Source organism: Penicillium digitatum, chromosome 6, assembly GCF_016767815.1.
Source record: "Penicillium digitatum chromosome 6, complete sequence".
Classification (NCBI taxonomy): Eukaryota; Fungi; Ascomycota; class Eurotiomycetes; order Eurotiales; family Aspergillaceae; genus Penicillium; species Penicillium digitatum.
This window is the reverse complement of record NC_089389.1, coordinates 2,092,369-2,119,449: the sequence shown is the minus strand read 5'-3', so window position 1 is coordinate 2,119,449 and position 27,081 is coordinate 2,092,369. Positions and strand designations below refer to the sequence as shown.

Here is a 27,081-nt window from a genome sequence, read left to right as displayed (position 1 = left end):
GCGTGATTCGGCGTGATTCGGGTCCTGCGGCTTGAAATTCGTTCCACACAGTCATTGAGAAATTTTCTGAAGACTAATCTGTGTTACATATCTTACGCGAGTAACCTCATCGGACGTGATCAGATAGGCAGAATTGGTTCAATTTGTACAGCAGATCATTATTACAGTGGTTCGTTTCATCCTTGATGACTCTGTGCTTCACGCTCTTCTTGCTCTTTTTGCCTTTTTTTGTTCTTTGGCTTCTGCGTCTGCCTGCTTCCACGAGCCCTCGTAATGATGTGTCACAAGAGCATCGCCTTGATCCACAGGGAATCCGTTTTGGGCCGCCGCAAAGGAAACACCGGGCATGATCAAGACATCACCGACCAATTTCGGATGTTTGATTCCTGAGAAGTCGCGGTCATCTACCGTCCTATTGAGTAGTTGTCCTAAACTTTCCAGGATCGCAATCGTCATAATTTTAGGACCGGTCACGTTCACTACATCCTTAAGCATCTCCAATGTGATACCGGAGAGAGACACATTGTTGGTCTTTGCAATCTCCTTTAACTTGTTGACGACAGCATTAACAACCACAAGCAGGTTGCGAGATGACGGCTGGGCTGCAAAAACCCAGTTGCAGAATTGAGATGCGACCTCGGCTTCTGGGCCCCGATAGGCAAAATCAAATTCCAAACCGACAATCAGATCGATGTTTTGATCCTTGTACTCTATAGGCACCCAGTCAGAAAGTGGTTTCTCCAAAGTGACATCTAGATCACTCCAGTACCCGCCCTCGGCGAAAACAATCAAATACCGAAGAAGATCCGCCCGTAAGATTGGAATCGATAGGGTTTCGATGGCTTCGACAATATCTGGCCGCGTCTCCTGGTAGTATGCGCGAACAAACGCCTCGCCAGATCGGTCGGTGAGCAACTCCTGGCGGCATTCGGGAGTTGTACTCGACCAGCTGTTCACCCATGTGCGTTGATTTTCCGATATGTCATCGGTTTTTGCGGAATGCCAGACTTTATCCGGAATATCGGAAATTGAAGTGTTGTTTGAGAAGCGAAATTTGGATTTGCTGGGCGAAGGACATCCTGGGATTTGTGAAGTTGGGGAAGCTAGATTTGCGTCGCCGATCGTAACGGTCCCTGAGGAGGGGTGCGAGCTGGGAATGGCCTTTTGTACTGGCTTCCAGTCCGCATAGAAAGTGTACACAAATGCAAACACTATGATTATAGGAACGAGTAGGCGCAAGGCACGCGACTTGTTCAAGTAAGTGATTGATATCATGATGTGGGGACCCTTCAGGGCTGGTGTGTAGAGGTGAAAGAGATCGCAAAGAAAAAAGACAGTGAGAAAATGAAAGTTCAAGATGGGATGAAAAGAAGACGGACACGATGAAGACAAACAAATCATGAAAGAGCCGTAGTGTAACCCTTGAGATTCATGGCTCCAGCTTTAGCGATGGGATTCGATGACTGGGGTCAACCCCGTCGGGACCTCCGTTCCTGATCTACCACTGACCTACGGAATGGATAGAAGGTTAAATTGCTCTAGGAGGGCCACGTGCATTAGGGTCTGCCATTAAAGGGATTTGGGTGGTCGGAATACGCCATTTGATTTGCCAGATCTTAGTGGCGGTTATAGTAGTCCCCTGATTGGCCTAACGGTAGAGCCTTGTTAATATTGCACTGCAGTGTTAGCCTATGTATCCGAACTTTTGACTATTTGTTCTCATATATACGAGGCTACTATCTGGCATCTGTCTTGGTGAGTTATATCTAGGGTATCAGGCCGAAAAATAATGATAGCGGCCTTGTCCTTTGGCTCCGCGCAACGTTCTCTTCCCCAGATTCAGAGATAATCTTTTAGATTTACGATATCGACTTCATTCGCACCTTTTTAGACGTGGGTCATGCTACCAGGTATAGCATGCTTTTGTCTCATGGTGACAATGCTGTGAATACTTCGGTACAGAGGGACCCATATTTTATCGGATGGTATATGGGACCTTCAACAAGTGAGTGCGCACCCACGATCGATCTAGAAGGAGTTTAGAACCGGACTGAGCTTATTTATGTCCAGCTCAGGCATTAACAGACCCCGAGACTTGGACTACCTCTGGGAACTATGCGCGCGGTTGCTCTAAAGGTGATTGCGGATTGGATAGGCAATAGCATCACCCATGATAATAGTAAAACGTCTTTATGGTAAGCACTTTTAAGGAAAAGAAGACTGCCAGAAATCTTTTTTTTTTGCGCCTAGAAATGTATGTCGTACTATGACCATCTTCTAATCAGCACCATATACATCACCTTCGGCGAGCAATCTCTTCTGCGCAGAATATTGGGTCGCCTTCACTGTCTTTCGCGAATTAGCAGTATCAATCACTAGCTGCGGTGATTGCCCACATTCAACAGCCAAAAGCGAATATGTTCACTGACTGTAATTCCAGAGTCTTCCACCATTTCCAGATCTTCTCGCACAAGTATCCCATCTACCACCGCACCACCCACAAGTGGCTCGCTCATCCACAACCGGTTGCCCAACAACAGCCGCACCCACATATTTTTTAGACAACCACTAGAACGAAAGCGACCTACACTAAGACCAATAGAAAATTCAACTTCAAGAACCCCACCGGTGGACCGTCATCGGGGATCTTACCTCCGCCGAAATTTAGCATGTAATGTTTAGTGCCGCCTACTATGCTCGCATAGAAGTAGCAACCCTAGTAGAAGTCATTTTAGCGAGGATCAGATCGGATCCAGATAAGGATAAATAGATCGTTAAGCGGAAGTCTAGCTAATGTGACTTCTTATTACTTCTTGATAAAAGTCGCCCTTTCGTAGTCATACATCACAAAACATAGTATATAGAACAACTACGTCTCACCTCCTAATTCCTCTATTTCTATATTGCCTGTAAATCAACCTCAATTTTCTTAGTTCCTGGGCTCGCCAATCTCTCTAATACTAATCAATTCTCAAAATAGATACTGCTTCTATGCAGGAAGCCATCTCCCCCCTACACCGTAAGATTGGCATACATCACTACGGACAGCGAGCTTTATGGTTTCGATACTTCTAAATCACTACAACCATTTTGAAGCTGCAAATATAAAATGCCAACTGCACACATTCATTCCATATCCAGACTTAACTCCGTACTATATAGAGATGTCCATGACTTTGAGGTGGATTCTCACCGCCCCACTGTATGATTTTTGACTCCGAGCCCGATCAAAGTAACAAACCAAGATCAACACTGGGTCGCCATAGAGTCTCATTTCGTTCACCAGTGCATGTTCCGAGCTGTGTCACGCGATCCGGATATTTGATAGACATCTGCAATCGCATAGGCATTTCCAGACGCCCCATTCTGGCGCCCCCTCCCGGAGTCGACACTTAAACTCCGATGCTTACAAAATCTAGAACCAGTACTCGGACTATATCAAAATGGCAAGCATTCAGCACCCTCGGTCAGCGACGACAGTCTTTCTAGACCAGCCGCCCAGTTGCCTGGAGTTCTGCCCCGAGGCCCCAGACCATTTCATTGTGGGCACCTACCTTCTATCAGAGAACAAAACAGAAAATGGAGAAATCGAGCAGTCCAAAACTGGGAGTCTGCAACTATGGAAATTAGACCCAGTTAGTAAAACATTGTAAGCCAACCACAACCCATCACATGACCCGGGAGCCGAGTATAACACTCTCATTACGAAGCAACTAACAGCCCTTAGAGCCCAAATCCAAAGAATTGCTGTCCCATACGCAGTCTTTGACCTGCATTTCCACCCAAGACGCAAAAGCCTCTTCGCAATTGCAACCAGCGTGGGATCGGTGGCTCTATTCCAAATCTCCACCAACTCAGACACGGGAGACGCATCCCAGACCCCAAGCATCACTCAACTATGGACGAAGCAAGTACACGAAGACCCATCAATCCCGGCGTTATTCCTCGCATGGGCACCGCAAAAGTGGTTCCCCCAGCCAGCAGCAGATGGCTTCGCCGTCACCTTCTCAGATAGCCGGACAGCCCTCTTCGGGACAGAGGGTGAGATCCACCACGACGAAAGCGTCGCAGAATGGGGCACGTATGAAGCTAAACAAAGGATCGAAGTCTGGTTCGTTGCATTATCAACAAGCACCGAAAACCCAGGCCCCGAGACGCAGAACCCATCTGCGACCCCGTACATGTTCACGGGCAATGACTTCGGCTCGCTACATACGCGCCGATTTGATAATACCGCCAACTTGGATGGGCCGGACGAGCACGTCTCGCCCATCCTCCTCGAGCATGATGATCGTGCTCGCCACCACACTGCTGGTGTCACTGCCATCTTGCCGCTTGATGTTCCTATGGTCGATGATGCCCCGGTTCTTCTGACAGGATGCTATGATGAGAGTCTCCGTGTGTACCACGCTACGCGGAGGGGAGAGGTTCTCGCTGAGCAAGGTCTTGATGGTGGGGTTTGGCGGCTGCAGTTACTGAATACGACGAGAATTCCGGGCTCGGATGTATCTGAGTGCCGCTTTTTGGTATTGGCGAGCTGTATGCATGCTGGGACGAGGCTTGTACGGGTTACGTACACGCAAGAAGATGGGGTTCCGAATTGGGGGATTGAGGTCCTGGCGAAGTTTACTGAGCACGAGAGCATGAATTATGCCAGTGGTGTGTGGGAGGGTGGACAGGGTGTGACTCGGTCTTCTGAGGTTTTGTGCGTCTCAAGCAGCTTCTACGATCGCAGGCTCTGTGTTTGGACTATTGATGTTGACTTGAACTAAAGAAGCCATGTCAAAATTGAAGTCAATATAGATGCTGGGACATTCCCCTCTACCAGTTTCGGGCTGTCAGCCTTACTAAGATACTGCTGGAACTTCGTAAGCCGAAATTATTCTAACAGGATTGTGGTCATGAAAACGCTGGGGAAAGCAGAATGCATAAGCGGCAGGTCTACAAGTACATCCGCGCCCGAAGACAAGAAAAAGCCATTCGCATCCGAAGAAAAGTATATTATTCCCATTGATCCATTGAGCATTTTATTAGACAATAGTCTCCAGCTCGCGAGCATAACCCAACGCATTCTCAATAACAGTGCCGCTAGCCATTAGGATGTCCTTCTCGGACCTGGCAGACGCCTCGGGCTCAACAGGGAAGTATATCCGGCCGTCGCGAAGGATCCAGCCGCGCTGCTTGGCAAATTCGATTACTGCACCCTCGGACTCGAGGAAGAGGAGATTCTTGGCGTTTGAGATGGGAAGGGAGGGGTAGGCCTTCTCTGAGCAACCTGCGATTTCATTGCGAATGGTGCCGATGAGAACCTACAAAGCTCCTGATTAGTATCCTTAACGACGAAGACATAGAATTGGAAGCCGAGCAACGCATGAAACTTACATTCGAAAACAGACCAAAGTCTTCCGACGGAACACGCTCGGACTTCGTCTCCCTCCACACCTTGTCATAGCTTCCTTCCATCAAGTTGCGCTCCAGCTCAACGGGGTACTTGATGCATGCATCATCCTCAACATGGCCACCCTTCAAGCTCGCCTCTTCCACTAACCCCTCCAGCACTGTGTGGAAGTTGGCACTGTCGCCCATGCTCAAAAGAAGAAGCAGATACAGTCCTGTAATCTTGCTGCGTTGACTAGTGCTAAAGTCAACTTCCGAAGGGCTTTGCCCGGGCAGACCAGCGTGTCTCTCGAGGTCGTAGAATGGCTGCAGTTGCTGATAATAACGTGTGAATAGCTGGGCGTCGGTCTGGCGGATGGAGGCGAGTGCTCCGAGTTCGAGGACTTGGCGGGCAAGGACGACAAGCTGCGGAGGTGTGGAAGAAGTTGGGATCAAGGCATTTTGCATAAGGAGAGCTCGCTTGGAACGGCTGAGGAGGTCGTTGGCGGCATCGAATTGTTTGCGCTCGATAGCACCGTGGAGCTCTGACACAAGGGACTGTAGATCGGACATGGTGGATGATGTGTGGGTTCAGGACAATGCTAAAAGGGAGTGAGGCAGCCTAGCCGATTTGGGACGAAGGCAATATTTGAAACGGCGGAGACGATAGACAGTTCGGGTTTTGGTTGATGATTGTTGGTGACATTCCAACGCTCATGACGGAGCTGCGGTAGGCGGTCAGCTCATAGTCACGTGTGGGCATTTTGACATTCGCCGATCCGAATGTTGACCCTGCTACTGCTAGTCACCGCAAGCCCGGCTAACTATCTAACTTACTGTTATTGGACATTTGTGAACGATAGCATGACTTGTCATTTTTGATAGCTAAACCTACAACTCAATTTCATGTCTACACATGGTCGTCTGATAATGCCAGTTCCACAAGTGTAGGGAATAAGGGCGTGCCTAGCCCTGTCACTGGATCCCACCCTGTGGTGGCATCCCAGCTTGCGTTCCGTACCCGAACATCACCAGGGTTCTGTTTACAGCCTGAGGAGCTGCCCAGAATAATATCCCTGAGTCCTGTTTGCCCGTGGCTATAAAGCCATGGGTTCAGGAAGCCCATTCGAGGCTTGCCCTGGGCAATACGGGCAGAGTTGAGCCGGGAAATTACAGCTGCAATCACTGGGGTTGAAGCACTGTAAATAGTCAGCACATTTATCTTCCCAAAAATCCGCCAGAAACAAACCTTGTACCGCCGACCGAGATCCACTCGCCATGGTCTCGAACAATGAAATTGGTGGCTTGGGCAGATAGATCGGGAAATCCCCTTCCCGTAGCATTATACAGTCCATTCCATCGATTTCCAAGATGATGAAGGTAGCCTTTCACTGCCTGGTCCTGGTATTGGGGACGAGGGAACACCTCTGAAAACCCACCTCCAGAGAAGGAAACCTCTCTTTCGGGATTGATTCCGTATGTTCCACCCACGGAGGTTACAAATGGACATGAAGCAGGATATTCGGGGAGAAATCTGGATTGCTTCGTCCCGTCATTTTTCATACACGAAGTTCCCGGACCAGAATCTCCGCTACCGAAAAGGATTGAAACTCCCCGGGCACCGAGCTGGGCAAATAGGCTGCAAGTTGCGTTTAGATAGGACGGTGGAAGACTCTGCTCGTTTTCTCCGTATGAGTTGGAAAGCACCGCGGGGAGCTCTTCATCGGGAAGATTCAGGAGGTAATGGAGCTGTTCAAGATATGGCTCATTTGATGATTCGGCAGGGTCTGGATGAGCAATTTCGGGGACTACAGGACCGCGTCCCCCGGTACTATAAAATGTTGCTAGCACTTCATCCGCGAGTGGAATGGAGTACTGCACATCTAGATTTGCTTCGATGCTATCAGACATGGAGTGTTGATAATCCTGGCCGCCGTTGATCGAGACGATGCTGAAATTAGCGTCTGTGTGGCTTTGCGCGTATTGTCGCAAAAATTCATCGAAATCAGTGTGGCGAGCATACTGTTCCAGGAAACCAGATATCCCCAGTCGATTCCGCCATTCAGGTCTGGTGGTTGTGTTATCAATTCCATAAAGATCCCGAAGGCAGTCCGGTATGATGGTTGTACCACAACTAGCGGTTAGCTGCCCGGAAGTCGCTGTCTTTGGTTTGAAAGCGGAGCGTCTTTGAGGTATGAGGCTGCCGAATCGAGTAGTAGGCTGAATCAATTGAATGTGCGGATGTAAATTTCTAGGCACGGAATAACCAAGAGTTCGAATGACGAGGTTTTGCCGGTCGTGTTGATGGAAGGTGAAAAACTCTGTTTTCAGCATCTGTTCAGCCTGGGAAATTGGAACTGTGAGCGAAATCCAATGGCCATCTAGGTTAATAGAACTGGCTGAAACATTTTCTGATCGCAGCCATGCAATTATCCGGTCTGAAGTTGCAGCAGGTGGACTCAAGAGTTGCATCACTTCGTCTCTTTTCATATGTTGACCATAGCTCGCGTGACCTGGGGTTGAAAGCTCGATGACCTTTTGCTCGAATTCTCCGGCGTTTTGTTGGGTAATCGCTAGCCGTAATTTTATGAGTTTAGAGGCCAACGGTTTATCCCCTCTTGACCATCCATGCGGTACCTTGTCTAGCTGTTCGACCCGTTGATAGCTGGAATCAGTAGCAATCACCAACTGGAAATAGCATAACACCAGGGCCAGTGCCTGACCAAACAGAAATTGAAGTCTCATTTTTGTCATCAGATACTTGCTGAGCAAACACGGTGAATAAACACCGTGCGAGAGCATTCAGGCTGTTAAGATATATCCCTTTCTATACGAGTTGGAAAAAAAGTCGACCATCACAAATGAAACTCGCACGTCATCTGGTAAACAGTCAGAACTATCCGAGCTAGGGCACTGAACGCATATGTATGACGTCCATCCCAAGTAGGAATTCAACAATACAACGTTGCACACTAACATGGTAGATACCAACATCTGCTATATGCCGAGCGGAAATCCACTCGTGTAAACTAGGATATTCAATATCACTACTGGCATGTCAGGGCTAGTATAGCCAGAGGAAAGATAGAAATGTAGAATGCTACTCGGGCACACCTGGGTCTCTCTGTTCTTAGAGAATACAGAATAGGTCGATATCTGTCTACGATCTGAATAGAGATGAACATAAGCTTGCTAACTCTTGAGGTTCCATGAGCCCAGAAATTCAAATCATTACATGAGACCATGAAAGTTATAGTTGGTTGTCGCTCTTGCCAGTGACAAGGATGGACCGCCGAGAGAGACAAATTGCATATGTACTGCTACCCAAAGCACACGTAAACTTCATATTCGGAACAAAGTGATTAGTTTCTTTCTGGCTTTCTGGGTTTGAGAGACCGTGATATGTATGAGCCCGATTACAGGGAGCTTCTTAACCGGGACGACCTCGTGAACAATATCAGATGGCTAGCTTCCAAATCCTTGCACAAGGAGGCAAAAGCTTACGTTGCAATGATTTTTTTCCAGCGCTCCCGCTGTATCACCCCCATGCAAAAATAGAGTATGCTCATCCCTTAAGGTCTTCAAATTTCTCTGTGGACCAGTGATAGGCTACACTGTACCATCAAACTTGAGTCCATCAATTCAGATATTTCAATTTAGAATTTAGCAACAGAAAATTTATCAAACAAATTCTTGTCGTACATTTCAATCGAATGAAGTTGTTGTTCCTAATCAGCCCACAAATCTCTAGCTTGCAGGGTAACCTAATGTATGTGGCACAGCACGAAACGACAAAGTGTTCAAGTCCAGTTGATGCCTTGTAGCCTAAAAATCTACCCGGATCATCTATTTTTCCCACCTCCGTGAAATGCGGGATGATCGACGTCACAGTGTAGCTGCAGTGATTCTCACGTCAATCTGAGGTCGGTCACTTACTTCAAAATAAAGAAACGTCTTTAGAAATGGATACTGAGTGATAAGCTTTGACATAGCCCGAACTTTTAATCCCCAAACTTATTTTGGATTCCAAACCCGACGAGATATAAATACAGAAAATTTGAATGTGGGGAAATACTGCGATATTTTTGCCTAAATCAGACAATCAACAGTCGCAAATAAGCCTGGAAGCCACCTAGGAAGGATCTGCTTGATTTGGCTTCAATTGCGGGGTGGTATGATCAACTTGGGAATCGACGTCATTGCTACGATCCGTATCTCACAGGACCTTGGCCTTCCCTAGTTTATCTCCGTTTCCATTCCTGAACCGTCCTTTCAAATACGCCATGGCTGAAGCAGAAATACAACATCCACGACGAATGTCGGCGGATAATCAGACAGTCTCGAAAGCTGATATCTCCTTGAAGGAGCGCTTCTTCCGCTATTTCCAGCATGAGATCACCGGTACGTTCCCGTTGAGATTCAAACGCCACTTCATCAAGCAATACAACCACAAAACACTTGCTGATGACAGGAATATTATAGATTTACAACAGGAAATGGATCGTCTTGCAGACACGTCTCTAGTAGGTGGTGAACGTGCCGATGCAACAGACCACTGCCTTGCTGGGATCGTGCGGTTATCCAACGAAGTCAAGGATGCAGCGAGCTATATCCCCACCTATGATCAAAGGGTGTACGCAGAGGTAAACGCCACTCACATTCTATCTTGCTAGAGCAGAGCTGACATCTCTATAGGCAATCAAAGCTTTGCAAGATCGATTGAGCGAGACCCGTGCAGCATTCGAGCCCCGATCAAAGTTCAGCTTCAAGACCAAGAAAAATACGTCTGCTGTCTCTTTGTCGGACGCTGCCCTGATGGCAGTTGAAGGGCGTCTTAGCATCCCTGGATATCACTCTCCCGGTGCCTCGTCTGTTGATTCGTCCGCGAACCAGACCCCCAACTACCCTTCCACCCCACTGAACGAGCCGGAAAAGCAGCAACAAGAGCGACCGGAGCTTGCTCCCACTTCATTCCCAGGTGTCCCGGCCGGGAACTTTGCTATAAAGTCTCCCTCGGAGAACCACTCTGGCGGGTTTGCGGCCACCGGCATATCCTCTGTGTCGGTCGATGATTATCATAAACTTCACATTATGCTTCCAGCCGCCGGGTCAACATCCACGGTCCCGGTGTCTCTTACCTCCCTGGATCGCTGTATCGTTGATATGACGATTCCCACTGCCAACGGAAAGCCGTATGCCAGTCTGACTTCCAAGGGGATCAAAGAAAGCTTATTGATCTGCGGTCAAGTAAATGGCCCTGCACACATTACTGGCATTAAGCGTAGCGTGATTGTGGTATCATGTCGCCAGTTCCGCATGCACAATTGCAGCGATGTTGATGTTTATCTCAGCTGCTCGAGCAACCCCATTATTGAGGACTGCTCCAATATTCGATTTGGTCGAATTCCGAAGGCCTATGTCAGTTTTCTCCTCGTGCGACCTCTCCCCTTTGGTTTGGTACTTATATTCTTCTATCTAGGCTTTGGACCACGACCGTCCCGATCACGAAGATCGTTGGAGCCAGGTCGAAGATTTCAAATGGATTAAGCCGGAGCCTAGTCCCAACTGGAGCCTACTCGACCCCAACGATGCCGTTCCCGAGGAGGTCTGGGCAGAGATTGTTCCCGGCGGGCCGGGATGGTCTCTTGAGGACATCTTGCATGCCGTAAAAGTAGTTCAAAATTAGTTTTCCCCGCTTGACTGATGTCTTGCTTCCCACTTGAATGGACATGTTCCTACAGGACGCACCTGATTTCAACTGACATTATGCGCCAACGTGATTCATACCGCCCTTTCTACTTCAAATCATCATCACCTTTGCTCCTTTTCTTCTCGCCACCATGTTCAGTTGCGACTTTTGCGATCTTTGACATTGTGGATGGACCCAAGCATAGCTGCGCCACTACAGCTATGTGCTTGTAGCTACGAACCGAAAGATCTGAGCTTGACGGAAGGGAATATGCTGATTTGAGCCTAATTCACAATTTACTTGATGAAAAGGAAACAAGAAGACGTAGTTGGCCGCTTTTGCAGCCTCTGTTCATGTCGATGCAGGAAGGACATGATATATTATCTGCACACCAATTTGGCTTGAGATGCTATTGAAAAGTTAAGACTTCTGCCAACCCTATGATGGTTTTTCGTACACCAAAATTTTACAGCCAGAAGTGTGATCGGTGGCATTTCTTTTGAGATCTATTCTAAGTCCTTGTGTCGTCTGCCAGAGTTCAGGTCAACTGTTCCAAGTTGTGGGCACTTTGGGATAAATCTTCGCATGGTAGCCCAGATCTTCAAAGACAGTTTCATCTCCTGGGGCTAAGGTTAATCTCCGCCTGATGAAGAATCAGTCAACACAGCAACATACCTTTGAGAGCATCAACCCGATGCTCATTCTCGTCTGACATTTTCTCCAGTTCTTGACCAGGCTCTTCCTCATGCGGCTGTTTACCACCCATAGCAAATGCAGCCTTGCCAAGGTCATTCTGCGCCTCGCCAATCATGAGGAATTGAGCGTTAGGATAGTCCAGGAACTCGGGCTGCAGAGGCACCCATCTAAGATCTTCGAACTTGTCCAGCACCCTAGCGAGAATCACGTTACCGGGGAACTACCACAATCTCTCCACGGGAGACCACTTACGATTGAGGATATTCTGGGTTTTTTGGTAATTGACCCACCGGTGGACCAGCGAACTTGGGGCTCTTTGATTGAACAATCCAACTCCCGCGTGGTTGCAGGCCAAAGTCCTCCTGGATATCACCTATCTCGGCAGGGATGGTCAGGATATAGGCGAGATGGGATGCTCGCTGGGTGGAGGTGATCGCGTAGACACCTTCTGCGTAGGGTCTGGCTTCCTCGGTGTGACGTTCCCCTCGGGTAGAAGTCTGGTAAGTCTTACCGGTGATGAAATTATCATGGAGAGCTTGCATAGATTGGCCAGCCTTCTCCACAAATCCCATGTCTCGTTCTTTGGGCGAAGTTGGAAACTTTTTTTTTGGAAGGATCAGCAAGCGACAGGAGGCGTCTTCGTCAACAGGGCCTTGTCCTTCGTCAAATTTTGCCCCAAGGACCGTTGGACGGAGGACAAAGAAGCTTCGCGCGACGTCGCCCATGCTCTGGGGGTCCTCTGTGTTGACGCGTGGGCGGAAGAAAAAGTAGATAAAGCCTTTTTCGAGGATGTTTGAGGATACCACATTTTCCCTCTCCTCGGACTTGTGCAGACCTCCCTCAACTTCTTGAGGTTTTTCTGGAGGGATCTCAGCGGGATGCTCCTTTGACGGTTGTTCTTCGGATGATTGTTCTGTCTTGACGGGTGCTTCCTCTGTTTTCGGTACTGAACCGGCTGCCAATGCGCCTGGTACCTGCTCTACTTTCTCTCCTTCTGGCGTTGTTTCCTCTATTTTCTCCTTTTTGGGCTGTGGAGCCTCTTCGGTTGAACCTTTCCGCTTTGTTCCCTTGGTGGTCTTGCTAGTAGGCTCGGCGGAACTTGAAATGGCTTCCTTGGCCTTCTGGGCAGCAGGGCGTGAAGATGTCCGTGTGGCCATGATGTCGGCTGATTTCTAAGATGGTGGTAAAGACCAATACATCTCGATCCAGAGAAGTGCTTTTAAACCTCTAGAGCTACAATGAGACACATATGACGTCATGTAATACAGGCAAATCCGCCCACATGCTAGACGTGACTTTACCCAGAATTACCGCCGAGAATAGCATCATAATATAATTTTCAGTCGATATCCATCTCATCGACCATGGGAGAGTCGTTCATGGCATTGTTGCTAGTCAGGTCGATTGATGCTGTCTCGGAACCCGAGCTTTCGTTCGCATTGCCTTCCCGGAAAGTGCCAAATGAGTCTATGTCTTGAAAATTCCACTCTGGAAGTTTGCTAAACATTCGTCTTTTGGAGCGGTGCTCATGCACTTCAGGTTGCGTCTCGGCCGATGCATGTCTTTGTGCGAAGTGAGGATAGTCCTGTTGTGTAGCGAGTGTGTGATGAGCTGGCTTTCTCTTCTCTCCTCTCCTTCGCGCTGGATGAAATGCTTTGCTATTAGATCCGCCCGGTTGGTTGTCCATATCGTTCAGATAGTTTGTTAATTCACGGTGCCACCGTTCAAATCGATCTGGGAGACATAGTTGATCTGCCCTTGGAATGCTAGTTTCTAAGTCATCATCGGGCTCCTCAATATCGTAGGGTTTAATCAGTCGAATTTCCTTGCTGTTCTCGAACAGATCCGTGTCGTGGGTGGGCGTTGAGGGCCCTGAGCCGTCCATACTCTGCTCACTTTCCTCAGGCTGGTGGTCTGCTGCAATACCAGAGGAAGTAAACCCGGGAAGGTGTTCGAAGGACGGGTTTGGCTTGGCAGGACTCGTGGTATCATCCATTGAAAGGCCTTCCATGCGTATTGTATCAAGATTTGAGTCTAAGCGTTGTTGACATTCCAGGTCAAGGTAAATTGTTAGACGGTCAAATCCACACCCAGGCTTCTAAGGAAGTCTGAAGTAGGAAGAATGAAATCTGGTATTGAAGAAAAAGAGATATACTCTATTATGAAATGACCAAGTACAAGAAAGAGACCGGTTAAAGTGCAAGAGAATGGAATTCGCAAGAAAGTCATGGTCGTCATAACACCATGGCCTTCCAGATTCTTCCAACATGGGGGTGGAAGATGGAGAACGGGAGATATCTCCACTTGTGGAAGTTGAACTTTGGATGCATAGAAAAAAAAAAGAGATTAGAGTGATTTCAATCTATATAACACGAGAATACATCAAACATTCTCACCTCGGCCCTGATCTATAAACAATCCACATAAACTGTTGTACAAAGTAAAGATCGAGACTAGCTGCCCCTGACCGCTCACCGCCCGGCAGCTTGATTGGCCGATATCACTCGCTTCCACAATAGAGTCCACGTTTAGTTTACTGCTACACCAAACACCAGCACTAAGTGTTTACCTTTCGCTCTTTCTTTCTTGCAGGTGGATGCGGTGGTCGCCTCTGCCTTCTATTGCTCTCTAGTGTGCGGAGCTTGCTACTTTACAGTGCGGCTCCGGCCAAATCTTCAAGATGCAGTCCTCCCCAAACATGCTCACCAAGGTACGCCCCCCTCGGGCATCTTAATGCGCCGTCAAACAATGGCACTCAATTAGAGATGCTAATCATTCTCTCCCTCTTACAGTTTGAGTCGAAATCCTCCAGAGCCAAAGGAATCGCATTCCATCCCAAACGGTCAGTCAATCCCGCGGAGGGACACCTAACAGCACCCTATCTGACCTCAAAAACAGGCCATGGATTCTCGTCTCCCTTCACTCCTCTACCATCCAATTGTGGGATTACCGTATGGGAACTCTTATCGACCGGTTCGAAGAACACGATGGCCCAGTTCGGGGCGTTGATTTCCACCCAACCCAGCCCCTGTTTGTGTCGGGAGGTGACGACTACAAGATCAAGGTTTGGAATTACCAGACTCGGAGGTGCTTGTTCACATTGAATGGTCACTTGGATTATGTGCGAACAGTATTCTTCCACCCCGAGCTGCCCTGGATTCTATCTGCGTCCGATGACCAGACCATCAGAATCTGGAACTGGCAAAATCGGTCACTCAGTAAGATGCATTGGAGCTACCTGTGTTAATATGGACTAATGCTCTGAACTTTTTAGTCTGTACGATGACCGGCCACAACCATTATGTAATGTGCGCTCAGTTCCATCCCACCGAGGATCTGATTGCCTCGGCCTCGTTGGATCAGTCGGTTCGAATTTGGGACATATCCGGCCTGCGGAAGAAGCACTCGGCCCCGACCTCGATTTCGTTCGAAGATCAGATGGCAAGAGCCAACCCAAACCAAGCGGATATGTTTGGAAATACCGACGCAGTTGTTAAGTTTGTGCTAGAAGGTCATGATCGTGGAGTTAACTGGGTGTCGTTCCACCCCACACTCCCCTTGCTCGTGTCAGCTGGTGACGACCGGCTGGTTAAGCTTTGGCGGATGAGTGATACCAAGGCTTGGGAAGTTGATACTTGCCGCGGCCACTTCCAAAATGCCTCCGCCGCTCTGTTCCATCCACACCAGGACCTCATCCTTTCCGTTGGAGAAGATAAGACGATTCGCGCATGGGATCTAAACAAGCGTACATCCGTTCAGTCTTTTAAGCGTGACCTCGATCGATTCTGGGTTATTGCGGCTCACCCCGAGATGAACCTCTTCGCCGCGGGCCATGACACCGGTGTCATGGTCTTCAAGCTCGAGCGAGAACGACCTGCGTCCGCCATCCACCAGAACCAGCTGTTTTACATTACAAAGGACAAGCATGTCAAGTCATATGACTTCGGCAAAAACGTTGAGTCGCCACCAATGCTTTCGTTGCGCAAGCTGGGCTCCCCATGGGTCCCTCCGCGTACCCTCTCTTATAATCCCGCCGAGCGTGCTATTCTGGTTACTACGCCCGCCGATAATGGAACTTACGAATTGATTCATCTCCCAAGAGATGGAACTGGAGCTGTTGAGCCTACAGACGTTAAGCGTGGACAGGCCACTTCGGCAGTTTTCGTCGCCCGCAACCGCTTCGCTGTCTTCAACCCCCCGAGCCAGCAGGTCGATATTAAGGACCTTAGTAACTCCACAACGAAGACAATCAAGCCCCCGGCGGGCACAACTGATATCTACTTTGGTGGTACTGGATGTCTGCTGTTCATCACCCCGACACATGTTGCTCTGTTTGACATCCAACAAAAGAAGCAGCTGGCGGAGCTTGCTGTCAGCGGAGTGAAGTATGTGGTGTGGTCTAACGATGGGTTGTACTGCGCTTTGCTCAGCAAACACAATGTCACTATCGTGACCAAGACCCTCGACCAGGTCAGCACATTGCACGAGACTATTCGCATCAAGAGTGCTACCTGGGATGACGCCGGTGTCTTGCTCTACTCCACCCTTAACCATGTGAAGTATTCCCTTCTCAATGGTGATAACGGCATTATTCGCACTCTTGATCAAACTGTATACCTTGTGCGCGTCAAGGGACGTAGCGTCTACGCTCTTGACCGCAACGCCCAGCCACGCGTCTTGGAGATCGACCCGACTGAGTATCGTTTCAAGCTGGCTCTCGTGAAGCGGAATTACGACGAGATGCTTCAGATCATCAAGACCTCGAGTTTGGTTGGCCAAAGTATTATCTCTTATCTGCAGAAGAAGGGCTACCCCGAGATTGCTCTGCAATTCGTGCAAGACCCCCAGACCCGCTTCGACCTTGCCCTTGAATGTGGTAATCTCGAGGTTGCCAATGAAATGGCACGGGAACTCGACCGCCCCAACTTCTGGAGCAGACTTGGAGCTGAGGCATTGGCTCACGGTAACCACCAGATCGTTGAAATGACTTACCAAAAGCAGCGTAACTTCGACAAGCTCTCTTTCCTTTATCTCTCTACCGGCGACCAGGAGAAGCTTTCTCGTATGGCTAAGATTGCCGAACATCGTGGCGATTTCACCTCTCGTTTCCAAAACGCTATCTACCGTGGGGACGTTGAGGACCGAATCCAGATGTTCAAGGAAGTGGACTTGTGTAAGCATTAACCCTGGTGGCAATTTTTTCTGTCTTTTGCTAATCTTTGCCAGACCCTCTTGCCTATCTTACTGCCAAGTCACATGGTCTGATTGAAGAGGCCGAATCTATTTTGGAGGCTGTTGGTCTCAGCGAAGATCAGATCGTCCTGCCCACACTCGACCAGCCTTTGAAGGTTCCTAACCCCATTGCTCCCACTTTCAAGTCCAACTGGCCTTTTAAAGCTGCCGGTCACTCCTCCTTCGAGAAGGCTCTTCTTGGAGAGGTTGGTGCCGCCGATGAAGAGGTTGGTGCTGAAGGATTTGAGATTGAGGAAGAGGAGCAAGGAGATGCTGTCGCCAGGGAAACTCTTGATGACGATGAAGAGGAAGTTACCGGATGGGATATGGGTGATGATGTTAATGTTGAGGAAGAGGTCGACTTCGTTAATGTGGAAAGTGCCGAAGCTGGCGCGGGTAGTTCTGAGGCTGATTCGTGGGCTCGTAACTCCCCTCTGGCTGCCGATCACGTCGCCGCTGGCTCTTTCGACACTGCAATGCAGCTCTTGAACCGCCAAGTTGGCGCAGTTCATTTCGCTCCTCTCAAGGCTCGCTTCCTTGAAATTTACAAAGCGTCCAAGACCTATCTCCCGGCTACCGCTGGTCTACCGCCTTTGATAAACTATGTGCGCCGAACAGTCGAAGAGACTGACTCCCGAAAAATGCTTCCCATCATTCCCCGCGACCTAGAGACGGTTGCCAATGTTGACCTGCAAGAAGGTTATGCCGCTATGCGGTCCAACAGATTGGAGGATGGTGTGGCAACCTTCAAGCGTATTCTCCACACTGTTCTTGTTAACACCGTCTCATCCGATGCCGATGTGGAGGAGACAAAGAAGATCATTGCCACTGCTCGGGAATATATTCTCGCCATGTCGATCGAGCTCGAGCGCCGTGCTCTCACCACCAACTCCCCTGAAGATCTCAAGCGCAGCCTTGAGCTGTCTGCCTACTTCACAATTCCCAAGCTCGAGGTCGCTCACCGACAGCTGGCTTTGATGGCTGCTATGAAGTTGGCCTTTGCCAACAAGAACTACGGCTCCGCCTTGAGCTTTGCCAACCGGATGTTGGCCAATGGAGGCTCCGCTAAGCTTTTGGAACAGGTCAGACTTTTCTCAAATTTGAATCTTCAACTTGTGATGTACCAAAACTAACAACGAGAAACAGGCCAAGAAGATCAAAACTCAATGCGAGCGCAACCCTCAAGACCAGATTGACATTGACTTCGACCCCTTCGCTGAGTTCGATATCTGTGCTGCCTCCTACACCCCTATCTACAGCGGCTCCCCCAGTGTCTCAGACCCCTTCACCGGTGCTAAATACCACCCCCAGTACAAGGGAAGTGTCGACCGGATATCGAATGTTACGGAGATTGGTGCCCCGGCCAGCGGTCTGCGTCTGTTCGTCCCCAGTCAATTTTAATTGCCGCATGACGAAGCATTATGGTTTTCTGCCTTTTTTTTCTCTTCTTCCTGAAACGAAGTTACAAATGGTTACATTTCATCTGCACGAGGAGAAGTTGTGTTTGGCGGCGCTTTTGGTTTTTTTTTTCGGCTGGGAGAAAGACAAAACTTCCTGCACACAGTCCTCTTGTCTAGATGTCATTTTGTATCCAAGATTATAATTGCTTAGCGATCTAGTTTGTATGCGAACATGTTTTATCCAAAAGGTCTCTTCGAGGCATGGCCCAAATGCCATGTCTGAAGTCGCTTGGTTCAAACTACTCGATCGGTAGTGATACAAGGACAATCCATATTAATTCACCAAAATGTATGCGTCTAATGTACATGTCTAATGTACAGGGGAGATATGCCAAACTGAAGAGTAGAGAGAAGACCACTCCAAGAAAACCACCATTAACATACAGCTCATTCACACCGACCATCCTTCCACCCAGTTCGCCACCTCTCCTCCCAAAGCCGACAATCAAACTCCTTCTTCCCAAGCTTCCGATTAACCTCATTATGCGCCTCGCACATCCACCACCCAAACTCCTTCCGACTCTCCAGTTTGGGCTTATTCCGTCCACTCGGATGCGCCATCCATGTCTGGAAATCATCCGCACATACCCAGCACGGGTACAGCTTCGAGAAGAACTTTAAAAACCCACTCATGTTCGCTTGGTGTTCCATGTTTGCTTTTTCAGGGTATGTAGCTGCCATTGAGTGCAGCAATGTCCATGTTGAGCGACCTAGTTCTTCGACGTCTGGCGGACAGTCTGAAGGAGTTTCACTGGGAAAGGATGTTGCAGCGGCGCCGAGGGCGGGTGTTGAGGTTGTAAATTTGCTTGTGCTCGAGGTGGGGGAAGAGGCAGAGTTTGAGTTTGCGATTTTGAGGTCGGCTTGCTTGGTTAATGCTCGCCATGAGGCGACGGAGGTGCAGGTGCGACAGCTGTGAGGTGGGTGTGTTAGCTTGTTCTGTAGTTCCAGCTCACAGGGTAGGCCAGGTTATTGCAATGTTTTGATACGTACGGCTTTCCGTCTTTGTCCAGGACTACGCCCTTGGGCAATGGGGCTTTTGAGTCATCGTCTCCGGTGGGCTTGGGGAAGTTTGCGGAGGTCGCGGGGGTTTGCTGGGTGAACATGGATGGCGTGCCTTTATATTGACTAGTGACTTGCTCCGGTGGGACTGATGACATGTTTTCACTTGTGGATATTAAGTTCGTCGAATGATCGATGATTTGGAGTCGTGGAAGTAATTCGGGGCTGATTTCTTACAGATTGCGGAGAAACAGCGGAGGCGAGAAAGTGGTAGTGGTGACAGGTTTTTCGCGCAACAGTCAGGACATAAAACCCTTGAAAAGAGACGAGCAAGCTTATCAGGGCCAATGAGCTTCGAAATATGTCAAAAATCAAAAAAAAAAACCTAAGCTTTCAGAGCAAGATTCGCAAATGATATGCAAGTCAAAATTATCACGGCGCCGATCTCTCGATTCCGGTTTGTCATCCGTTCCCGCCGCGCTTCCTCGATCCAGACGCGCTCAGTCGCAGTTTGATAGAAAGACAAAATCCTCTTTCTTCCAATACGTTGCTTGTTGGGTCCGTTTTCATGTATGGTCCGAGTGGCTGGCCCACTTATTCAAGCTCACTCCTACACCATTCACCTCTTTCTAATCGGAACAGAGTGACATCAACATGCCACCGAAGTATACAATGTCCGACTCTGAGTCTGAAGCTGACGGTGAGGTGCTTCACACTCCCTCTGACCAGACTCTTGAGAAGGGCCTTCGGGACCAAGTGGCTACCATCTTCAAGTCGGGAAATATGGAGGAATTGACTGTGAAACGCGTGCGACTTGCCGCTGAAGACACACTAGGTCTCACAGCGGGGTACTTTAAGTTGACAGGTGACTGGAAAGCGCGCAGTGAGAATATCATCAAGGACGAGGTGGTAAGTCTTTTTTTGCATCTACAGCGCCCCCTCAGAAGCTCCAGAGCAGCTCCAGAGGAAAAGACACTGATTACGATTCTTCAACAGGAAATACAAGACCAGGCAATTCAAAATCCTCAATCTCAAGCCTCCGAAATGCCTATTTCTCCTCTAAATCCCAAGCCCATTGCCCTTGCGAAGCGAGCAAACCCTGAGACCGCGCCAAAGCCTAGGAAGCGCCAAAAGACCAGGACACCGGTGTCCGATAAGGAGGATGAGTTATCGGCCCCGTCGTCCGACGAGAGTGACGTGGTCACAAAGCCTAGAAATCGATCAAAAGCACCGAAACAAAGGTTACCAGCGAAGAAGGCCTCCGTACGAAAACCCGAGAAAGATGTGTCAAACGCTTCTGATTTTTCTGATAAAGATGATGTCACAAAGCCCAATAAACCATCAAAAGCGCCAGTGAAGAAAATTTCACAGGCAAAGAATCCCTCCGTATCAAGACCTACAAATGTTATATCAGACACTTCCGATGTTCCCGACAATAGTTCAGATGCCGCCAAAAAGGCCAGAGGTGCCAAGGATGATTCCGAAAGTGAGATGTCGGTGGTGCTTGACGAGGAGCCTCGGCCCAAGGCCCCACGCAAGCGACAGAAAAGTGCCGGGGGAACTGCAACTAAGACGAAGAAGGCCTCAAAAGGCAAGGATGAGGATATCAGCCCGGACCAGGCTGAAATCAAACGACTGCAAGGATGGCTTATCAAATGCGGGATCCGTAAGCTGTGGGGTAAAGAGCTGGCGCCGTACGATACCCCCAGGGCCAAAATTAAGCATCTCAAGGGAATGCTGGAGGATGCTGGAATGACTGGCCGGCCATCTCAAGAGAAGGCGAACCAGATCCGCGAAGAACGGGAGCTGAAAGCGGATCTTGAGCAGATCCAGCAAGGTGCAAAACAATGGGGTGCCAAGAGTGACGAAGAGAATGATGAGGATGCGAAGCCTCGGCGTAGGTTGGCTCGGGGACGACAGTCACTTGCATTCTTAGAAAGTGAGGGCGAAGAGACTGATTGATGGCTAGTATAGGGTTTGTATCGAATGGATTTGTAATAAATGAGTTCGTCGGACCGGCTCCGTTGCCAGAAAATCGGAATATGCGATCATGTTACTTTTAATCTCATCGTTCATGCTTCATGATATCCAAATGTATGGCAATAGGGGTCTTCATCATCGCCCAGCTTTCGGTCCACTCATGCGCTGAGCAGTTAAGCTGAAGATGGCAACAGAAGAGATGAAGAGGACGAGATTGTAAAACTACACCTGTTAGCATGATCAAATCGACCCGAGGTGATCCAATGACATACGGCCTTTCGCGAGTACTCGTTCTCCTCCGCCTCCGTTCTAGCCTCGACAAAGAGGCGTCGCAAGTTAGGGAGGTTAGCCTGCAGATGTGTAAGCCTTGGTAGTTGGACAGTTTGATAGATGTAGAGTTAACGATACCATTTATACAGCGATAGTCTGAATTAGAGGATTAGAGGACAAAATATAGGAGAGAGAGTTGATGGCCGTAGAGCGGGAGAGGTCCAGAAGCCACCATTTGTGGACAACTTTTGATCGTCCGAAACACCCTTTCTTTCCTTCTCTTCCCCCATTCTTCCTCGAAGTCTCTCCACCCCCGGATTGTTCAAAAATCTCTTTGTGTTTGTAGAAAAAGGGACGAACAGTCTCCACACATTCCATTTCCCGACCTCGCGCGACCGTGAACCTTCCAATCCCCCGCAGTCTCGCCCAACGCTACTCGATACCCACTTCCATCCCCGATTTCTAAGCGGAGGTATGACCTAGTCGTTGCTGAAGCTTATACATATTTGCCATGGCGATGAACAAGATCCGCGGCGCCTTTACGGTGCCTCGGAAAGGAGAAACGTTTGAATTGCGAGCTGGACTTGTGTATGCGACCCCCTCTGATGCGCTGGTTTACTCGCCGTAACGAGACGGATCTTATTAACTATTCTTTCAGTTCCCAGTATGCGTATGAACGGTATGTACGGCAGTGAAGCCTTCAGTCCGGCCTGGTGGTGAATGGCGAAGACACGGTCTGGCTGACAATGCATCAGGAAGGAATCCATTCAAAAGACGATCATGGCCATGACCCTAGGAAAGGATGTCTCGGCCCTGTTCCCAGACGTTCTAAAGAACATTGCTACAGCCGATCTGGAGCAGAAGAAATTGGTCTACCTCTATCTCATGTGGGTAGCAAAGTACAACTGAAGATGGCTACGTGTGCTAATCGGTTGAATCTCACTCTCAGGAACTATGCCAAATCGCACCCTGATCTTTGTATTCTCGCTGTGAACACTTTCGTACAAGACTCGGAAGACCCTAACCCACTTATTCGTGCGCTGGCAATCCGAACAATGGGTTGTATTCGGGTGGAGAAGATGGTGGACTATATGGAAGAACCGTTGCGCAAGACCCTCCGAGACGAGTCGCCATATGTCCGCAAGACCGCTGCAATTTGTGTGGCCAAGCTTTTTGATCTCAACCCTGAAATGGCCATCGAGAATGGATTCTTGAAGACGCTCCAAGAGATGATTGGAGACCCCAACCCCATGGTTGTCGCCAATTCCGTGACCGCACTCCAGGAGATTCACCACACGGCACCTGAGACACAGGCTCTGCAGATTAATAGCAACACCCTACGGAAAATGCTGATGGCTTTGAACGAGTGCACGGAATGGGGGCGCGTCACCATTCTTTCAACTTTGGCCGAGTATAAGACCTCCGACGTGAAGGAGTCGGAGCATATATGCGAACGAGTTGCACCTCAGTTCCAGCACGTTAATGCAGGCGTGGTTCTTGCTGCAGTCAAGGCTGTGTTCTTACATATGAAGAATATCAGCCCTGATTTGTCGAAGACCTACCTTAAAAAGATGGCTCCGCCATTGGGTATGCTCTTTCGCTGCTACCATTGCACCTTCTTTTCGCTAATTGTACACAGTTACACTGGTTTCGTCGGCCCCCGAAGTGCAATACGTTGCACTAAGAAATATCGACCTTCTGCTACAGAAGGAGCCTGACATTCTCAACAAAGAACTCCGCGTTTTCTTCTGCAAATACAATGACCCGCAATATGTAAAGTTCCAGAAACTTGAGATTCTGGTGCGCATAGCCAACGACCGCAATGTGGACCAGCTCCTGGCCGAATTGAAGGAGTATGCCCTTGAAGTCGATATGGACTTTGTCCGCCGAGCCGTCAGAGCAATCGGCCAGGTTGCCATTAAGATTGAGAGCGCTAGCGAGCGCTGTGTTAACACGTTGTTGGATCTCATCAATACTAAAGTGAACTACGTCGTCCAGGAAGCTATTGTTGTCATCAAGGACATTTTCCGGAAATACCCTGGCTACGAAGGTATTATCCCCACTCTCTGCCAGTGCATTGATGAGCTGGATGAGCCCAATGCTAGAGCGGCAATCATCTGGATTGTCGGAGAGTATGCCGAGAAAATTAGCAACGCAGGGGATATCTTGGCTGGCTTTGTGGATGGTTTCAACGAAGAATTTTCTTCGGTTTGTTCTTCCCTCCACTTACATACCACCGTCTTAGCTAACTTCTTATCAAAGACCCAATTGCAAATCCTCACATCTGTAGTTAAACTCTTCCTCAAACGGCCCGAGAAGGCACAGGGCCTGGTGCAGCGGGTACTTCAGGCTGCCACATCCGAGAACGACAACCCAGATGTCCGTGACCGAGCATATATCTACTGGCGTCTTCTGTCCAACACCAGCGATTCAAACGCAACCAAGAACATCGTACTCTCAGACAAGCCTCCCATCGTCACCACTATTCACTCTTTGCCACCTGCGCTTCTCGACCAACTCCTTTCCGAACTGTCAACTCTCTCTTCCGTTTACCACAAGCCCCCCGAGCAGTTTGTCGGCCACGGCCGATTCGGCGCCGATGCCGTTATGCGCGCTGCTATCGAGTACGTATTCAATCTCTTGTGTTCGTCGAACACGTTGCTTACAAATCCACAGGGAACAAATTCAGAATGCGCGCGAGAACCCATTGGCTGCAGCTGCCGCCGCTGCCGCTGGCGGTACCACAGCCCCTACGCAGGCGCAAAACAACGTCGAGAACCTGCTGGACATCGATTTCGACGGCGGTGCTCCTGCCTCCGCACATACCGAGCCTTCCGGCGGCATTTCCGGTCTGGAGGGTCTGGCTGGCACTCCCGTACGGATAGCGTCTCCTGCAGCTGGTAAACCGACTGTCCAAACAAGCAACAACCTGGACGATCTCTTGGGCGTTTTCGGAGACCCCGGTGCCGCCCAGCCCTCATCAAGCGGTGCCAACAGCGGTGATCTCATGAACGGACTCTCTGGTCTTGATCTCTCCGGGAATGCGGGCCCTTCTCCAAATAACCAGTCTAAGAAATCCAACGACGACATCTTGTCGCTCTTCTAGAGCAATGGCATTGATGGTACAGCCAAGCGTGTCTAGCCGACCCTAGCGGCTGATGTTGTATCCAGGAGTTTTCGCAAGCGTGAATCTGTATTGCACGAGATAGATTAGTGTTTTCTTTTACTTGTTTAATTTGCTTGCATCTCTACCTAAACGAACTTCGAAAGGCCTGTACAATTTGCCTCGAATATCAAATTCTTATATTGTGGCGTTTTTGAACATAGATTCTGCATGATTTAACAATACAGCCTAGTATTGGGATGTAAGGTTTGATGTACATCAGACGAGAAACATCTACGGAGTGCAACACACCTACCACTTAGCTCTACGTTGCAAAAATTCAGAGGCCGAAAGGCTCAAATGCCGATGAGATGCAAATAGACTTCCGATTTTTCTCGGCCGATGTGAGCCATGGCTCCACAGAAAAAGACAGAAAAAAAGACAGAAAAAAGTCAGAAAAAAGCCCTTGAACTGACGAATCTCTATAGGCTCCGTACATCGTTAAATAGTTGATTCAAGAAGAAGACGGCTTTTCCCATATTGTAGGTGTGAGATGTGCTCAGGAAACCCAACTTCCCTCTACCACCTATTCCTTGCTCCAACTAGATGAGCAACACACTCTCTATCGGCTCTCACATCAGAAATCCACATCTCGAATACGGACCCATTGACGAACATCGCTTACAAATTATTCATCAAACCGAAGTTTCCAGTCCGAGAATGTGCAAAACCGAGTGGGACTCCGGACATGTCCCGTGTCTAAGATTCGGATATAAATGGGGCAAACCCCCAGGAATGAATTGTCCAGTGAAGATTTCCGATAATCTACAAAATGGCGCAAACAGACTACAAGTTCGAAGGCTGGATGGGTCTCGATCCCAATTCCGGCGAGGGCAAGATGGTCTGGCAAGAATTCCAGCCGAAAGAGTGGGAGGAGACCGACATTGATATCAAAGTCTCTCACTGCGGCATCTGTGGTTCTGATTTACACACTCTCCGGAGTGGCTGGGTATGTTATCCATTTTCCATATCAGCGAGATCTACATATGGGAGAGCTCGCTGACATACTTTGCACCATGATTGTCCAACATCTCTCTGTACGGGGAAAAAAAATGAAGAAAAACTAAATGTTCGCCACAGAGACCCACCGCCTACCCCTGCTGCGTTGGCCACGAGATTGTCGGCACGGTCGTGCGCGTTGGTAGTGAAGTATCTGACATCAAGGTCGGTGACCGCGTCGGAGTCGGCGCACAGAGCGAGTCCTGTCTCGGCCGTCAAGGTGACTGTGAGGAGTGCGCCTCAGGCAAGGAGAACTACTGCAGTAAGAAGGTCGTCGGCACGTACAACAGCATCCACTACAATGGCAGTAAGTCCTACGGCGGATATGCGCGGTACAACCGGGTTCCCGGCCATTTTGCCATCAAGATCCCCGATGCTATCACGTCGGCGGATGCTGCGCCTATGCTGTGCGGCGGCGCTACCCTCTACAGCCCGCTGAAGCATAACGGCTGTGGTCCTGGCAAGCGTGTGGGCATTATTGGTGTTGGAGGACTAGGTCACTTTGGCGTGCTGTTTGCCAAGGCCATGGGGGCTGATAAGGTTGTTGCTATCTCGCGGAAGTTGGGGAAGAAGGAGGATTCGCTGAAGATGGGGGCAGACCTTTACATTGCGACCGATGACGAGCCGGAGTGGGCTACAGCTCACGCGAGGTCTTTGGATTTGATCGTTTCCACGGTCTCGTCTACTAAGATGCCTTTTAATGATTATCTGGGTCTGCTGAAGACCGGCGGGTCTTTTGTGCAGGTTGGCCTTCCCGAGGATGGTGGACTCTTTGCTCCTGTACGAAGCTTGATGCGCCAGATCAAGCTGCAGAGCTCCCTCGTCGGTAGCCCTGATGAGATACGGGAGATGTTCCAGCTTGTTGCTGAAAAGGGAATCCGCCCGTGGGTGGAGGAGATCCCGATGAAGGATGCGAATAAGGCGATTGTGGACATGGAGGATGGAAAGGCCCGGTACAGATACGTGCTGGTGAACGAGTAAAAGCCTGTAACTAAAATGACTAGAAGATGATTGAAATATAGAGATGAGCCCATGAATGAAGTCGAAAGTCGAAAGATTGAACGGAGTAGTTGGACTATATACACGTGAGAGCCAATCAAACCACGCACGTGAACGCCGTTCTCGGAGGCACTAATCCACTTTGGGACACTCGGATTCCCCCCCGCGGTGGGATGAATCATTCCGCCTCTTCTTCTCTACTTCGGCTTCAAGGAATT

General features: G+C 49.2%; 12 protein-coding genes across 12 annotated transcripts; 6 read left to right on the top strand and 6 right to left on the bottom strand.

Moving 5' to 3' along the window:
* Positions 1-198: 198 nt before the first annotated feature.
* On the bottom strand, positions 199-1,275 carry Pdw03_5763 (Glycosyltransferase, DXD sugar-binding region; the record flags this gene model as incomplete). The annotated part of the gene is made up of 1 exon (XM_014682752.1): positions 199-1,275. One exon carries the CDS (start codon positions 1,273-1,275, stop codon positions 199-201), a length of 1,077 nt encoding a protein of 358 aa, XP_014538238.1.
* Positions 1,276-3,443: 2,168 nt separating this feature from the next.
* Positions 3,444-4,772, top strand: Pdw03_5762 (WD40 repeat-like-containing domain; the record flags this gene model as incomplete). The annotated part of the gene is made up of 2 exons (XM_014682751.1): positions 3,444-3,649; positions 3,728-4,772. 2 exons carry the CDS (start codon positions 3,444-3,446, stop codon positions 4,770-4,772), a joined length of 1,251 nt encoding a protein of 416 aa, XP_014538237.1.
* A 258-nt stretch (positions 4,773-5,030) lies between these two features.
* Pdw03_5761 (Proteasome regulatory particle subunit (RpnL), putative) lies at positions 5,031-5,949 on the bottom strand (the record flags this gene model as incomplete). Its single annotated transcript, XM_014682750.1, has 2 exons — positions 5,031-5,309; positions 5,383-5,949. 2 exons carry the CDS (start codon positions 5,947-5,949, stop codon positions 5,031-5,033), a joined length of 846 nt encoding a protein of 281 aa, XP_014538236.1.
* Positions 5,950-6,286: 337 nt separating this feature from the next.
* Positions 6,287-7,710, bottom strand: Pdw03_5760 (Tripeptidyl-peptidase sed3; the record flags this gene model as incomplete). The annotated part of the gene is made up of 2 exons (XM_014682749.1): positions 6,287-6,575; positions 6,626-7,710. The coding sequence occupies 2 exons, from the start codon at positions 7,708-7,710 to the stop codon at positions 6,287-6,289; spliced, it is 1,374 nt and encodes a 457-aa protein (XP_014538235.1).
* Positions 7,711-9,659: 1,949 nt separating this feature from the next.
* Pdw03_5759 (Tubulin-specific chaperone c, putative) lies at positions 9,660-11,062 on the top strand (the record flags this gene model as incomplete). The annotated part of the gene is made up of 4 exons (XM_066101162.1): positions 9,660-9,777; positions 9,859-10,019; positions 10,072-10,794; positions 10,856-11,062. The coding sequence occupies 4 exons, from the start codon at positions 9,660-9,662 to the stop codon at positions 11,060-11,062; spliced, it is 1,209 nt and encodes a 402-aa protein (XP_065958102.1).
* Positions 11,063-11,608: 546 nt separating this feature from the next.
* Positions 11,609-12,918, bottom strand: Pdw03_5758 (BTB domain transcription factor; the record flags this gene model as incomplete). The annotated part of the gene is made up of 4 exons (XM_066101161.1): positions 11,609-11,685; positions 11,741-11,955; positions 12,014-12,134; positions 12,273-12,918. 4 exons carry the CDS (start codon positions 12,916-12,918, stop codon positions 11,609-11,611), a joined length of 1,059 nt encoding a protein of 352 aa, XP_065958101.1.
* Positions 12,919-13,100: 182 nt separating this feature from the next.
* Positions 13,101-13,772, bottom strand: Pdw03_5757 (uncharacterized protein; the record flags this gene model as incomplete). Its single annotated transcript, XM_014682746.1, has 1 exon — positions 13,101-13,772. One exon carries the CDS (start codon positions 13,770-13,772, stop codon positions 13,101-13,103), a length of 672 nt encoding a protein of 223 aa, XP_014538232.1.
* Positions 13,773-14,441: 669 nt separating this feature from the next.
* Positions 14,442-18,394, top strand: Pdw03_5756 (Coatomer alpha subunit; the record flags this gene model as incomplete). The annotated part of the gene is made up of 6 exons (XM_014682745.1): positions 14,442-14,471; positions 14,554-14,603; positions 14,660-14,979; positions 15,036-16,934; positions 16,988-18,075; positions 18,140-18,394. 6 exons carry the CDS (start codon positions 14,442-14,444, stop codon positions 18,392-18,394), a joined length of 3,642 nt encoding a protein of 1,213 aa, XP_014538231.1.
* Positions 18,395-18,840: 446 nt separating this feature from the next.
* On the bottom strand, positions 18,841-19,610 carry Pdw03_5755 (FAD dependent sulfhydryl oxidase Erv1, putative; the record flags this gene model as incomplete). The annotated part of the gene is made up of 2 exons (XM_014682744.1): positions 18,841-19,363; positions 19,444-19,610. 2 exons carry the CDS (start codon positions 19,608-19,610, stop codon positions 18,841-18,843), a joined length of 690 nt encoding a protein of 229 aa, XP_014538230.1.
* Positions 19,611-20,106: 496 nt separating this feature from the next.
* Positions 20,107-21,414, top strand: Pdw03_5754 (Transcriptional regulator, putative; the record flags this gene model as incomplete). The annotated part of the gene is made up of 3 exons (XM_066101160.1): positions 20,107-20,361; positions 20,449-20,715; positions 20,782-21,414. The coding sequence occupies 3 exons, from the start codon at positions 20,107-20,109 to the stop codon at positions 21,412-21,414; spliced, it is 1,155 nt and encodes a 384-aa protein (XP_065958100.1).
* A 799-nt stretch (positions 21,415-22,213) lies between these two features.
* Pdw03_5753 (AP-1 adaptor complex subunit beta, putative) lies at positions 22,214-24,808 on the top strand (the record flags this gene model as incomplete). The annotated part of the gene is made up of 7 exons (XM_014682742.1): positions 22,214-22,290; positions 22,361-22,381; positions 22,458-22,589; positions 22,652-23,289; positions 23,342-23,910; positions 23,965-24,326; positions 24,379-24,808. 7 exons carry the CDS (start codon positions 22,214-22,216, stop codon positions 24,806-24,808), a joined length of 2,229 nt encoding a protein of 742 aa, XP_014538228.1.
* An 829-nt stretch (positions 24,809-25,637) lies between these two features.
* Pdw03_5752 (Alcohol dehydrogenase superfamily, zinc-type) lies at positions 25,638-26,845 on the top strand (the record flags this gene model as incomplete). Its single annotated transcript, XM_014682741.1, has 2 exons — positions 25,638-25,814; positions 25,946-26,845. 2 exons carry the CDS (start codon positions 25,638-25,640, stop codon positions 26,843-26,845), a joined length of 1,077 nt encoding a protein of 358 aa, XP_014538227.1.
* Positions 26,846-27,081: the final 236 nt, after the last annotated feature.